Raw genomic sequence first — 14,716 nt, 5'->3', positions numbered from 1 at the left:
CAGATTCTTCAGTGCGGTTTAGGTCTGGATATGACACTCGGTCCTCATCAGATTGAGTAAGAGCTGACAGTTCCGGCCGCCCTGACTTTCTCTTAGTCATGCCTAACGGAAAGATAAGGCAGTTGCCTTCCTCAAAGGGTAGGGCGATGCATCACCCTCATAACAACCCCTCACTCTCGCCGTTCCCTTTGCCGAGGAAAGGAAAGCAGAAAGAGCACGCATGCGCACATTGTGCCCATGCCCTGCCGCCCTACCTCGGCGCTTCCAACCAATGGCAGAAGAGAAAAGCGCGAGAGCGGTGGGCGTGGCTGCAGTGGTGAGGGCTTTGCCCGTCAGTACCGCGACGGGGTAGGTCTCAGCGGTTTTGTACACAGTCGGGCGCGTCGGGGCGCGTGCGGAAGCCGTTTGGCCTTTCTCTGGGCCGCGCGGCGGGTGGCCCCCGGCTATGGCTGCTGGCGAGGGGGGCGACGAAGAAGTGCGAGTGCTGCAGACTCTCCGCGGAAAGATTTGTGAGTCACTGGGAGGGGTCGACTAGCAGGACCCGGTTCTCTGTATGTATGTACAAGTCCGTGGCCAGAGAGAGGCGGAGGGAGAGAGGGAGGAGGGAAGTGCGTGTGAGGGCGGAGGGCGGAGACGACGCGAGCAGAGCCGGAAGGAAGGGCCTGTGCCTTGAGGCGGCCTCACTGACTCATCCGCCCCAGCCCTCCAGCCCCTGCTGCTTCCCCTGTGTGTGTGTGTGGGGGGGGGGGTTGCTAGGGTAGGGGAAGGATTAGTCTGCCTCGTGGCGAAAAGCCACAAGCAGTCGGAATAGAGGTGCATCATTAACAGTAATTGTGATTAATTGATTTGTTGCTGTTCCTTCTTGTTTTGATGCCTTGCTTTTACAGTAATCCTCTTTTTGGAGGGGTTTTGTAAGCCGCTTAGTCTTCATGGATTAAAGCGGCCTAACCCCCTGGAAAATAAAAATAAATAGTGGGAAAGCAGTGAGAGAAATCAATGCATGCACGCACCCTTATGAGAAAAGGGGGAGGCGTCGCTGAAGATGGGAGTTGAAGTGAAAGGAGAAAACAGAAGGGACCTCTAAAAGAAAGGTTTTGCACAGGGATGGAAGATGTAGGTATAGCATTACTGTTTGGGGTAGCCAAATATGCAACAGGATGGCCGTTTAGGTGGGAATGTGGGGGTTGTAACCCACTAGGATCTGTAGGATCTGAGAGCATCAGGGTGGGAAAGGCTGACATCTGAAGCAAATAGGGATGTTTGTGTAGGTTTTGGAACTAGCTATTTGGTGAAAGGGATTCAGAAACTAAGCAAGGCAGTCGTCCACTTTTTCTCTTGCCTGAAGCTAACTCTCATTTCCTGTTACTTGGAAGCTTTTATTGTGTGCTACATTTGATAGATGTTGCCCAATTCTGACTATTTATGTGGAAACTCTTCTGTTGTGGTAACACTTAATGTTTTTAGGTGTAGTTTTGATTTTGGTTATATAGCAAGGTAGGCTTATGTGAAAAACTCTTGAAATTTCTCTTCATATTTATGTTTCCAGAGGGCTAAGTTAATCTATTGAGCAACAAATAGTATTTTGACTGGCTTAAAAATAATATTTATACCATAAGGGTACTTACTAATGGATCCCATGTAATTTTAACACCTCTAGGTTGTGTCTTGTCAAAATAATATTTGACACCTTTAACCCACATATAAACTATTATCCATTGACAGCCATTGCTGTCAAGTCAGTTCACCTGACCTGTATTATAATAGGTTACAAATGGATGTCATGGGAGAGAAATGGAAGTGTGAATGTCTGTGACATGCAGTTGTAACTAGTCATGCAAAGCAGCTGCATTTCTAATAGTGTAACAAGATATCCTTGATCATACTTTAAATGCCATGAGAAACCTCTGATTTAAATTGAGCTTTGATAGATTTTCATGTATTTGGTAAATCTGATTGTATTAATTCACAGATCACTACAATAGTTTTCAAATCATGTTTGTATATGTAGGAAGCATTACATACACATATATAGAAATGCAGGTCCAGGCCTTAGGGATGATTAAAACATTTATACATTAAAAACAGTAGTACATATCAAAACCTGAAAATGACATATATCACACATATAGTACACTTCCAAGTTTAGCAACCCTGTTGGTTACTGATCAACAGCTGTCCTTAAAAATTACAATTCAAAATGTATCTAGTCCTGAAGGTTTTATAGAAATCAGATTTTTCCTTCCCCACTCCAAATGTATTTATAGCTTGAAATAGAAATATCACTTTTCCTGTTTTTTCTCCCAATTCTTAGAAATTTTTTAAGCTTTGAGAAAGTAATACCAAATAATGCAAATACTCTTTCTGTGCCTGCAAAGGAACGAGACCAATGTAAATGTCTAAGCAGTGGTTTAGTTCAAAGGGTTTGACTAATGATTTTCACCAATTCACAGGAGTGAGCTTCTCCAACATCTTATCCTTAGCCTGAAATATATTATGACTGAAAAAAATTAAACTGCATACCCATGTTTGATGGGTAGATGATAATATATCTGTTTAAGACAGAACCATAAATTCATTTGTATTGATTAGAATTTTTAATATATTAAATAGATTTAACTGTAACCATGACATTTTAATGAGAATGCTAGCATTTATTGATTTAATTTTTTAAAAATGGATCTTATCTGCTCTGTAAAGTTGCAACTTGTTTGACAAGAAGCCTTTTTCAAGTGGACATGCTTTGTTACTTGCATGTGGTTTATCAGGAAATTTGTAAGGATATTTTATAAATGACCACAGTATGGGAGGAGGGAGCGTGTTTTATTTATGTATTATTATTAAACATGATATAACAGTGACTATCAAAATGGATTGAAAGTTAATAGGACTTGTTGCTGGCAGATACAACAAAGATGCATTTTAACTTGAAGGTGGAAAATGTAAAAATACGGTCTGAGATATAAGGAATTTAAAAAGTGATAATGTTATGAGTCAATTTTAGGGTAACCAGAACAAACAGGATGTAGTGGTTTTGTTGAAATGGGAGGAACTGAAGTACTTTCATGTAAGTCAAATGTAACCCATTTCCTTTCTCATGCCTTTATTAGTCTTTTTTAAATTGGTTTACACTATGTATAACTTCCATTTTTTAAGCAGAACAAGATTTCATGTTTCAGTTGAATTGCACTGAACAGAGAGATATTTAATATGCATATAAAATAATGTATTAAAGGTTATCTCTCAGATTCATTTAAAATAATTGCAAGAAAAATGGTTTCAATGAACATTTATCTTGAAATATAACTTGGTATTCTAGATTTGGATTAAAACCTTGCCTGCTCTCAAAATTTTTAGTATTTACAATGTATTATTACACCTTCAAAATGTTGGGTTAGGCTTGCTAACCAATTGTATTTGATTTTATCCTATCAAATCTCTGTACTGTATCAGTTTGTTTTTTTAGATGCTGAGTTTAGTTTTAATAAACAAGAACCTGTCATTAAAAGCATATCTCCTAATTCCTATAAACCAATTTTTTAAAATAAATACTGCATTTCACCCTGCTTATATATTTTAATATAAATTAGTGAAATAATTATTTTCATCATATATATGTGTGTGTGTGTGTGTGTGTGCGCGCGCGCATTTGGGGTTCTGAACATATTTATACATGTCTGACATACGTTAGATAACCAAAGGATTTATATTTCAACATGGTTTGCATGCTAGTAACCTGATTTTTTTAAAAAAGTATTCTTCCTTTTCTGTTTTATATCCATTTAGTATTTGCTAGTCCTGTGTAACGATCTAGATGTGAAGGGAGAAATGATTCAGAGTGTGTATGTAGTACCTATGGTGCCTTCACTATCAAACATGTCTTTTTCTGGCCACATAAGCCCAGGAAGACGCACCTTTTTAAGGATTTGCTTAATGAATTCATCCAGCAAGTCCCATTTTATTCTTTTCCAGTTGAATCCAGATAACCACAGAACTCCAGTATTTGTATAGTGTCTTTGTAATTATTTTGAGGTAGTAGGATTACTGAGATAATAGGTTATGTGCCTTGAATATTTTTCTCTAATAAACTAGTGTTATCTTACTTGTAGATTTCTTAATACAGGGCTGTACAATTTTTGTGTTCTGAGGGTCACACTTGTCCTTAAAGTGGATTTCTGGGAGGTGTGCTCCTCAAAATAGTTGAAGCCTGAACAAAAATTAAGTGAGATTTGGATGAGATTGAAATATGATGTAATTTATATTTAAGATAAATTAAATGGAGTTCTGTGATTATGTGATAAATATAGTTTCTAGGAACTATACTTGAGGCAGTTCGGAGCAACATGTGGCCTTGGGGTCTCAGGTTGTGTGTGTATATATATATTCTTAAGAGAAAATGAGAAAAAATATATCCTACTGGTAATTAGATGATCTGTTGTAGTTTTTCAAGATCTTGTGACTTTCTGGTATGTTTCCTAATCATACTGGCTGGGATTTATGGATGTTGTGGTTCGCCACTTCAGGAGGACTCCCAAATTCAAATAATAAAAGTGATTCTGAAATGCAGGGCATTGTGGCATGCAAGTAAATGATGTGGTGTGTGTTCTTGCTACTTAAGATTTTTTTCTTCAGCGTTTGTATGAATACGTCTTAATCCTGTGCCAATCTTGGTACAAGCCGTCTAAAATAATACAGCTCTTGGCAAATGTATTTTGCTTATAGTGATAGGAATATGGATAAATTATATGTGTGTGGAGGGGGGTGTCTCTGAGTTTAAGCGCTCTATCTGGCAAGAATGACTTTCTGAAGAGCACATATAAAATAATGTGATAGATTGTTTATAATAATCTTTAAGCTATTTTTTGTAAGCTTTTCTGTTGTATGATGGGGTAACCTTCATTTTGACTTCAGAAAAGTCATGTCTTTACAATTAATATGTGTACAACATAAAAGTCTTAAGCATTCATTCAGTACAGTTGACAGAAGTGATGTGAATAAAATTAATGTGAATCAAGATCTTGTAATAGATACTAAATTAGTGTTTTGTGAAAAACATCTAGAGATAGGTAGCAGTTAAGCTCAATTATATTGTATTATGACTTGCAGTCATATCACTTTCAGGCATAAGCATGCCTTATTTAACAAGCTGTGTCAGCCTAACTGGTTACCAAGAGGGATTCTCTTTAAGCAAGTATAGCTATTGCAAGAAATGATGTTAATGAGGCGTGGGGTGGATCCCTTCTCTTACATTAATAGCGAACAAGGTTTTAGCATGTGGTGCTGTTTTGGTTAAGGTGGCTTCTGCCCTGGAAAGCACAAAGTAAAAGTCCTGACTATGATAATATAACATTTTTTAAAATATCGGTATTTCAATAATATGGTAACTTTTTGTGTTGTGCTATTATCTTTTAATTGTTTTCACTTAATTCAGGCATAAATTCACTAGAGTCTTCAATATCAGGTACCTTTCTTTTCTAAATTGGTATTCACTATGACTAGAGTTTTGTAAATTGATTATGTCATGGTTTTCTTCCACAAGGAATTAAAACTATTTCATTTTGTCATTAGGTCAAGCCAAAAACTTAGTGCCATATCCAGGACCAAATAAAATGAGAGACTGCTTTTGTACAATCAATTTGGATCAAGAAGAGGTATTTCGTACTCAGGTAGTAGAGAAGTCTTTAAGGTGAGCTTCTAATCATGATGCCAGTCTTACTGAAAGCAAGTCTTAATTAGAAAGCAAATCTTAGTTATGATGGAAAACTGAAGGGCTTTTTATTCATTACATTTATAGTGATGTATGCTTTTGATTATATAAATAATTATCACATTGTTTAGTGTAGTAGATGTTCATCAGGGCTCTGATTGGTGTATTATGTTAATGTAATTGGAACTGAGCATACAAAAGGAATAGGAATGTGCAAAATTTGTCGATCCAGGAACAGACTGTTTTAGACAACTCCATTTCTTTCTGGACCATAAAATTGTGAGAGAAGAGAGGGTGGCCCAGTAGATTCTAGAAGCAAATCATGGAATGTAAGGGTTGGAAGGAACCCTTGGGCTAGAATCATCTTATCCAGCCTCCTCCCAGTCTACTACTGCACATGTCTGAAAGATGGCCATCAAGCTTCAATTTAATACTTCCAGTAAATGAGTCAGCCACCTTCTAAGGCAGTCTGTTCCACTGCTAAACGTCTGATACTGTAAATAAATTTTTCCTGGGGCCCAATTAAAGTCTGCTTCTTTGTAGTTTAAAGCCATAATTTCTTATCTTGTCCTCTAGGGCAACACAGAACAAACCATCGGTTACTTGAAAACAGCTGTCTTATCTTCCCACAGACCTCTCTACATACTAAACATATTCAGCATCTCTAACTTTTCCTCATAAGTTTTTCCTTCCACATTCTTTGTGATCTTGGTTGCTGTCCTCTGGACATGTTCTTGTTTGTCAATATCTGTCCTAAACTTTGGTGCCCAGAAATAAATACAGTCTGTTAGATATTGTCTGCCCAGTGCAAAACAGAGAGGAAGCCATTTATCTAGATCTGGATACTATACTTCTCTTGATGCAGCCTTGGGTTGCATTTAACTTTTTTTTACAGCTGCTAGTGACCCACTAAGACACCCAGATTCTTTTTGCATATACTACTGCCCAGTACAATCTTCCCCACTCTGCACTCATGCCTTTAATGTTCTTCAAATTCCTTTTGTGCCTTAGCCTTCCAATATTCCTTCTAGAGATATTAATTAATTGCTGTTATGCTCCCTTGTTGATTGCACCTATTCTCCATTTTCTAAATATTCTTTTTGATTCTTAGCTAAGCTGAAAGCTCTCTGTGCATCCAAAATATTTTTCTCTTTGGCCCTCATTTTTTTTTCCTTTGGAATAGAGCATGATTGTACATTCAGTGTCTTATTTTTGAGACATTTCCAGCCCTCCTTTATTTCCTTATGCCCAAGGATTTCTGTCCAAGTTGCCTAGCACTTCTCTAAATTTCTTGAAATTGACTCTCCTAAAATCTAACATGAATGCACAACTATCTCCAGTTTTTCTTTCTGCATGTTGGACTTCAGCTGACAAGGCAGGACTGGAACCAATTAGGCAAACTCAAACAAATCCAAGCATTCCTGATAAGTGATTTTTCTTTTGGAAAAATTACAGAGCCATAATGACAGAATTCCAGCAATGACAGTGTTTCAAGAACAAACACTATTTATACATAGATTCAACTTTCAGACTTTTTTGCAATTCATTCTTTTGCCTGCCCTACATAAAGGATTACTTAGCCCCAGTTTGGGGAAGGGGAAAGCCCTGTCCTTTGCTTAGAAAACAGTCTGATTTGTGATCATATTGTCTCTCACTGACTGCATGAGATCTGATTCTCCCACTGTTGTATCTTAAACCTCACAATAATATGGTCGTTTCTTTTCAAGATTCCTAGTGCTTTTAGCTCTTAAGTGGAATCTTCCTTATTGGCTAGATCAAATTAGGACAGTCAGTCTCCTCATTTCTTCTTCAGCTTTCTGGAAAAAGGAGCTATCAGCAAGACCACTGAGGACTTTTTGTGACATTGCAATATTGGCTGAGTTGGTTTTCCAGCAGAAATGTGGGCATTTCAAGTCTCCCATTATTACTGTATCTTTCCCCTAAGAAGATTCTGCATTCTAGCTTGGGAGGGCATTATCCAGATCTTCTTCCTGACCTGGCAGTCAGTAGCATGTCCCCAAGATAATACTATTGCTGTTTACCTGTCTCTGTCTTCTTATGCAAGCACTCTAAATTAAACCCTGTGCTCAGATTCTTGGATCCGTACACACATGCACTTTGCTCGCATAAAATGCCACTTCTCCCATTTTTTCTGGCCTATTCTTTTTCAGTAAGTTGTACTCGGTTCATGAGTTTCCTCTCACCAAGTTTCAGTAAGGCCTACTGAATCATGTTTGCCTTCCTGCATTACAACTTTATTTTTTCTTGTTTGTTTCTTATACTCTCCTAAGGAACAATCTGCCTCGCAAGTCAAGGATAGCTGCCACTTTTATGGCCTTCTTGGAACAGTAAAGACTTGGCTATTTTGAAGGGCCTTTGTGGAGCAATCAACACCAAAAGTAGTTTTATTGTGGTCGTGGTGATGATAATGATGATACAGTAATAGTAAACTGCTCAGAATTCTAGTGGATTGAGGTAATGAATAAATTCAGTAAATAAATGACTTGATAGTGGCCATTTCTGGAGCTTTTTATATAGAAAATGGCATCTGCAAGGACAGTGTAAGGCTCATAGAAGTTACATATTGCTTAACAAAATATGTTTCCTTGGGTTGAAATCTAATGTGTAATTAGGAGAGCTATACTAAAATTAGCAGAAATAATAATTCCTTGAAAGGGGCTTATGTTCAGGAGAATCCATTTATTAAAATTTGTAACTTCCAAATATCAAGCAGACAAAGTGATAAGTTGCAAAGTAATCAAGTAGTTTGCTGATTTGTTTTCACAGTCCATTTTTTGGAGAAGAGTTTTACTTTGAAATACCAAGGATATTCCAGTATTTATCATTCTATATTTATGACAAAAATGTTCTACAGAGGGACCTGCGTATAGGTAAGAAATAACAAATTGACATGTAATATTCATGGGTTGTTTTGTTATATTAAATGTGGAATTGTTGCCTGTTGAAGGCATGCATCTTATTATTTAAAATAAATAGTTTTTGTCTTCTATAATGGAAAGGCTCTAGAGATCTTCCATCCCAAATGACTGAGATAATGCATGCCATTTCATCTATCAGTCTGGCTGAATAGGATGTTCTGGGATAACTTGCAAAAGCAGGGATTTTACTCTGAAGCTTTGTCTTCATTCAAGCAGTGGTAGTAATATCTACCACTGCTTCCTAATGTTGGAATTCAAAATACTGGTAGACTGCATTTAAATAATGTTGTTTAGGATATGGAGTATTCTGATGCAGTTCTTCTCTAGAGCTGTGTTAGATACACATGTAACACTTGTATTTAAATCAATACACCCATTTGACTTGTTAATTTTTCCTTTAGGTAAAATAGCTATCAAAAAAGAAGATTTGAGCATATATTCTGGCAAAGAAACGTGGTTTATACTTCAGCCAGTTGATTCTAACTCAGAAGTTCAGGTAAAATTAAATAAATATGAAAACTAATGCCGATATATATATAGTCGTGCTTAAAGGTTTGTGAATTATTTGAATTTACAATATTTCTGCATAAATATGACCTAAAACGTGATCTGTTCTCCACACAAGTCCTAAAACTAAATAAAGAGAACCCAATTAAACAAATGAGTCAAAACATTATACTTGTTCCTTTATTCATTGAGGAAAACGATCCAAAGCTACATATTTGTATGGGACAAAAGTATGTGAACCTCTAGGATTATCTGTTCATTTGAAGGGAAAATTAGAGTCAGGTGTCATTGTCAATGTCATTATCAATCATTATCAGTGGGATGATGATTAGGTGTGAGTGTGGGAGATCCTGCTTTATTTGAAGGACAGAATTCTGGGTATTCACGATCAAAGTCTGATCTTCACAACACAAGTATGTGGAAGTGTGTAATGGCTCAAACAAAGGAGATTTCTGAGGACCTCTGAAAAACAGTTGTTGATGCTCACCTGTCCGGCAGATCGTGTACAAATGGAGGCAATTCAGCACCATTGTTATTCAGCACCAACCAAGATCACACCAAGAGCAAGGCATGTAATATTCTGGGAGGTCTCAGAGAAGCCCAGGGTAACGTCTAAGGAACTAAAGGCATTGGGGAATGTCACTGTTCATGAGAACACCCTCAGGAGAACACTGAGCAATAATGGTGTGCATGGCAGAGTTGCAAGGAGAAAGCCAGTACTCTGAAAAAAGAACGTTGCTGCTCATCTACAGTTTGTGAAAGACCATGTAGATAAGCCAGAAGGCCTTTGGAAGAATGTTCTGTAGATGGATGAGTCTAAAATAGAACATTTTGGCTTGAATGAAAAGCATTATGTTTGGCAAAAGGCAGGCACTGCATTCCAGCATAAGAAGCTTATCCCATCTGTGAAAGGTGGCAGTATCATGGTTTGGGCCTGCTTTGCTGCCTCTGGACCAGGCGACTTGCCTTCATGGATGGAACTATGAATTCTGAATTGGACCAGCAAATTCTACAGGAAAATATCAAGTTATCTGTCTGTGAACTGAAGCTCAAGAGAAAGTGGGTCATGCAGCAAGATAGTGACCCAAAACACACAAGCTGTGTGACTGAAGAATGGTTAAAGCAAAAGAAAGTTAATGTTTTGGAATGGCAAATCAAAGTCCTGACCTTAATCCTATAGAAATGTTGTGGAAGGTCTTGAAGCGGGCAGTTCATGCGAGGAAGCCCATCAGCATCCCTGAGATGAAGCTATTCTGTAAGGAGAAATGGGCTAAAATTCCTCCAGGCCAATGTGCAGGACTGAGCAATAGTTATCAGAACGTTTAGTTGAAGTTATTACTGCCCAAGGGGGCTACACTAGTTACTGACAGCAAAGGTTCTCATACTTTTGCCACGCACAAGTTTGAAAAGTTCTGTGTTTTCTCTCAGGGGAATGATGTCAACCTAAGCCACCACCCAAATGCACAGCTAAGGTAATTACTTGTTAGTGTCTACTCTGCTGCTGGCCTGCTTTTTGGCCAGTCTGCCTGACCTGTGGAGCTCAGCCCTCTGCTGTTGGATCTTTAAAGCACATCTCTGCTTGGGACTGGTTGGGTGAATTTCAAAGTCTGAGAGGCTGCCAATGGGTGCATTTAGGGAGTCCTAAGGGCTTGCTGGATCTGCATGAACCAGAGTGGAGTTACTGGCTTCAACACTGCTTGAATCACCTTCTCCAGGATCATTATCCGTAGATGCCCCTGGCTCTTCTTTTTCCTCCTCTTCATCAGAAGACAAGTCAACAGGGCTATAACAATATATTGCAAGTTGTTATCAGATTGTTTCTTGATATGCTGATGTGCAGAACTTTAAATATACAGGCACTCAGACTAAAATGAATGTTTTCTATCCAGAGCAGGAACATTGTGTCCCTATACCCTAGAATAATGAAATGCATCCTGTGCATGCAAGTTAGGAGAACGAGAATAAGACCTGATATGGGAGTCCTCCAGCTACATATTACCTGATGAAATAATTAGTACTTTGTTGTATTGCTTCCTTCCTGAAATCATCTCACAGAAGGCTTTTGATCCCTTGTAGATGGGTGACATAAATACACTCTTATTTAAAGTAAAATTTACAAAAGTAAGTTTTAACATGTTCATGACAAAATAATTTTCTTACTGTTTTTCATGATGCTACATGTGAGAGAGTTGCTTCTGAATTACTTTATAAATGCTCTAAAAAGTCACTGTGAAACAGATTTTTAATTCAGCAGTGAATTTAGTTGTCCCTAAAATAATACTGCTATTTTGTGAATTACAATATATATGAATACAATAAGTATTTATGCAAATAAGCAGTAGGATATTTTAAGAAAGTATTTTCAGCCTAATTATAAGCCAAGAAAATGAATTTTGTTTGACTTAACAATGTGCAAAACGTTTTGATTTTGAATTCCAACCTTACTGGAAATGTCAGCCTAAGGTGAAAGCAACTGTTTCAAGCTCAGAACATTTCCAATGAGGTTTTTAAAAAGTATTGGAACATTTCCAGTGAAGTTGAAGCACCCTGTCTCAAACTCCTAATAGCTGTTTCAAGCTTTAAACAAAGTATTTTAGACTTGAACCGTTTTGAATTCAAAGTATTTTATATACCTCTATACGTAACACTGTAGAATTGTGGTCTGGGTATGATACTCAACCAAATGTCCCTCCCATACAAAACATTTAATTAAGATGTTGTTTTGCCTTGTCATTCCTTTCAGTATATGGTTCAAATTGTGCACCGGGCTAAGTAATTGTTTATTGCCATAAACACGTTTATCATTAGTTAATAGTTTAAGAGTCTTACGTTATTTGCCAGCAACTTCCATTTTCTGCTCACAAGAGGAACAAACCTAGAATAATTTTGGGCTTATTTTTGAACATAGGGCAGATCAGAAGAATGGTTATGATGAAATGGACTCTTTACTAACACTGGTGAAAGTAAAGTATGATTGCATTTACACATAATGTGAAACCATAAGACTGGCTCTGTAGTGAATGCACCCGCTTGCTCCCAGTTGGGACTGACAGCTCCATCCAACGACATGGCCATTAAGTGAAACATCACATGGCTGTGCTGGACTTAACAATGTCAGTTCTGCTGGAGTTGTTAAGCGAATTACCTGCAGTCGTTAAGCACGTTATGTGACCACAACTTGTGACTTACTGCTAGCTTCTCCATTGACTTTGGTTGTCAGAAGCCAGCTGTGAAGCTTGCAGATGGTGATCACAGGATGCTGCCACCCTCATAAATGTGTGCTGGTTATGAAGCACCTGAATTGTGATCACGAGACTGTGGGGGATGCGGTGACAGTCCTAAATTCAAGGACTGGTCATAAAACTACTTTTCAGCGCTTTCATAAGTTTGAACAGTCGCTAAACAGGGCAGTTAACTGAGAACTATCTGTACTGTCAAAAGCTTTGACGCTTTTATAATGGAGTTAATGGCATACACGTGCTCATTCTTAATTTTTAAAAAGCCTTAACAGAGTTGTCTAATTAATGAAGAAGTGAGAAGAAAAGCATTTATATAAATAATTTCAAATGTAAGCCATCCTTGAAATAATGGTTTTCAGTGATTTCTTTATGAGAGGATAACAGTTTTCTGAATTAGGAGACTGTAACAATAACTGTAGTATGTTTAGCACATCTGACAGTGGCTAAATTATTTGTATTCATAAATCTAGCTCTAGAAATATTAAACAGACGCTGTAATTACAATAGGGTGGGCTATTGTTTTCAGGCTACTCTGTGCCATTAAGTAATTGCTGTAGTCTATATGCCAAAACGAGTTGGTTTAAGAAAAAAATAATCCCCACAAAGGTGAATACGGGTAGTCCTTGTTTGCGGCCACAGATGGGACTGGCAATTCGATTGTTAAGTGAGGTGATTGCTAAGTGAAACCATGACTGTGCTTATGATCGTCAGTTTTCCTTTGCTTTACAGACCTGCAGAGGTCATAGGTCATCACCACTGTAACTGCAAACAGTCGCTAAATGAGGTGGTTGCTAAACAAGGACTACCTGTATTCACGATTCTCCCTTTGGAACTAATATGCTACCATATGTTATCTTCGACAATTTTTATTAATATGGATCATGAGCTTCCATGTTATAAATTGTTACTTGCGGGAAGTAGAAGCAGTATGTGTGCTTCAGTGCTTAATATTTGACGACATGGTGGAATTTATTCAGTGAATAGTAATTTAAATCCAAAATCTACAGAGGGAAATAATAATTTGGTAATATTTGGGGTTTTATTCCTTTATGGAAGGGCTTTCAGTTTTCTCCTAAAATTTTTGTTATCTGATGATAACTATCAGAAAAGGTTTTGAAAACATGTAGAACTGTATTGGCTGTATAACAACAAGGAATATAATTTGACAGACTTTCAACTCAATTTTTTTCCTCTTTGTCAACAGGGAAAAGTACATCTCGAATTAAAACTAAATGAACTGATTACAGATAATGGATCTGTGTGCCAGCAGCTAGTAGTACAGTAAGGATATTTATGATTTTTTTCAAAAATTCGTTTGCTTATGGAAACTAAATAGATTAAAACTTATTACTGAAATGTTATCTATAGAAAATCTCCAAGTATAAAATGCCCTTGGGTTTTACCTTTGTTTAATAATGAATCTGATTCCTTTTTTTACCCCATTTGGTGGAAAATGGCAATTATAGACAGACAGACATAGGTAGATTGAAATGTGTACGTTATCTTTCAAAACTTCATCTTCCCAGGGCAATGTAAACAACTTATAATTCAGTTTTCCAAGCTTGGGAAAATATCTACTTTTTCCATCCTTGTTTTGAGAATTTTGGCGTCTAACATTTCATTTTCTTTCCCCAACTGGAAATTTCATATTTGGGGGATGAGAGAGAGAAGATATAGTTAAAGCAAGGCTTGTATACCTACTCTTTAAGTTCTCAGTGTATGAGTGTGTTTTGAGACCCATTTACTGTCAGTTATGTGAAATGTTATAATCATCTGAAAATCTAATTGATTTGGGAAATAGTACTTGAATACCAAAACGGTAAAGTGCGACTATTTCTTACCTCTAGCCAATTCATGCCCTCTTCCATATCTTTTGCCCTCAGATCTAAGTTTAAGCAGTTTTCAGATGGTGAAACTGGGGAGTACTGTGCACATGTGAGAAAAAAATTTATTGAATACAATTATGTGAAGTAGTAAATCTAGTTGCAATTGTCATAGAACGACCATCAACATGAACTTGAAAGGCTAATCAAAATTTCTTCAAATCCTAGAACCTAATGATAAGCTAGTATCTATTAGCTTATCACTTAGCACTTGTTCATGGATATATCAGTCAGTCCATATTTTAGTGAATCTTGCATTAACTGTTCCAAAATAAACTGAATTGCAATAAGTTCATAGAGCAATATTTATCTCCAGTCTCAGGAACAGGCTGAGTAATTCTCAGTAATTCTCAGCCTAATTTCAAAAGTTGATCAAAACTATTAAGAATAAGTCAGTTTGCCTAGTGCTTGCTTCAGTCCATTTATTATTGATTAGCCTTTAGA

At 37.3% G+C, this 14,716-nt stretch overlaps 1 protein-coding gene across 3 annotated transcripts in view; it reads left to right on the top strand.

Moving 5' to 3' along the window:
* The first annotated feature begins 222 nt into the window (after positions 1-222).
* RASA2 (RAS p21 protein activator 2) overlaps positions 223-14,716 on the top strand; it is a 57,249-nt gene continuing 42,755 nt past the window's right edge. The window contains exons 1-5 of one of the 3 annotated variants that reach the window (XM_063306657.1): positions 223-348; positions 5,566-5,683; positions 8,492-8,595; positions 9,045-9,139; positions 13,594-13,670. In XM_063306657.1, coding sequence (XP_063162727.1) covers positions 5,607-5,683; positions 8,492-8,595; positions 9,045-9,139; positions 13,594-13,670 — 353 coding nt within the window. In that variant the 5' untranslated portion in view covers positions 223-348; positions 5,566-5,606. Of the gene's footprint in view, positions 510-889; positions 1,114-5,565; positions 5,684-8,491; positions 8,596-9,044; positions 9,140-13,593; positions 13,671-14,716 lie in introns of those variants that run through there. The other 2 variants (XM_063306654.1, XM_063306655.1) reach the window with 2 other exon arrangements.

The sequence above is a fragment of the Candoia aspera genome, chromosome 6, assembly GCF_035149785.1.
Source record: "Candoia aspera isolate rCanAsp1 chromosome 6, rCanAsp1.hap2, whole genome shotgun sequence".
Lineage (NCBI taxonomy): Eukaryota > Metazoa > Chordata > Lepidosauria > Squamata > Boidae > Candoia > Candoia aspera.
Note: the sequence above shows the minus strand (reverse complement) of the source record. Positions and strands in the feature narration are given on the sequence as shown.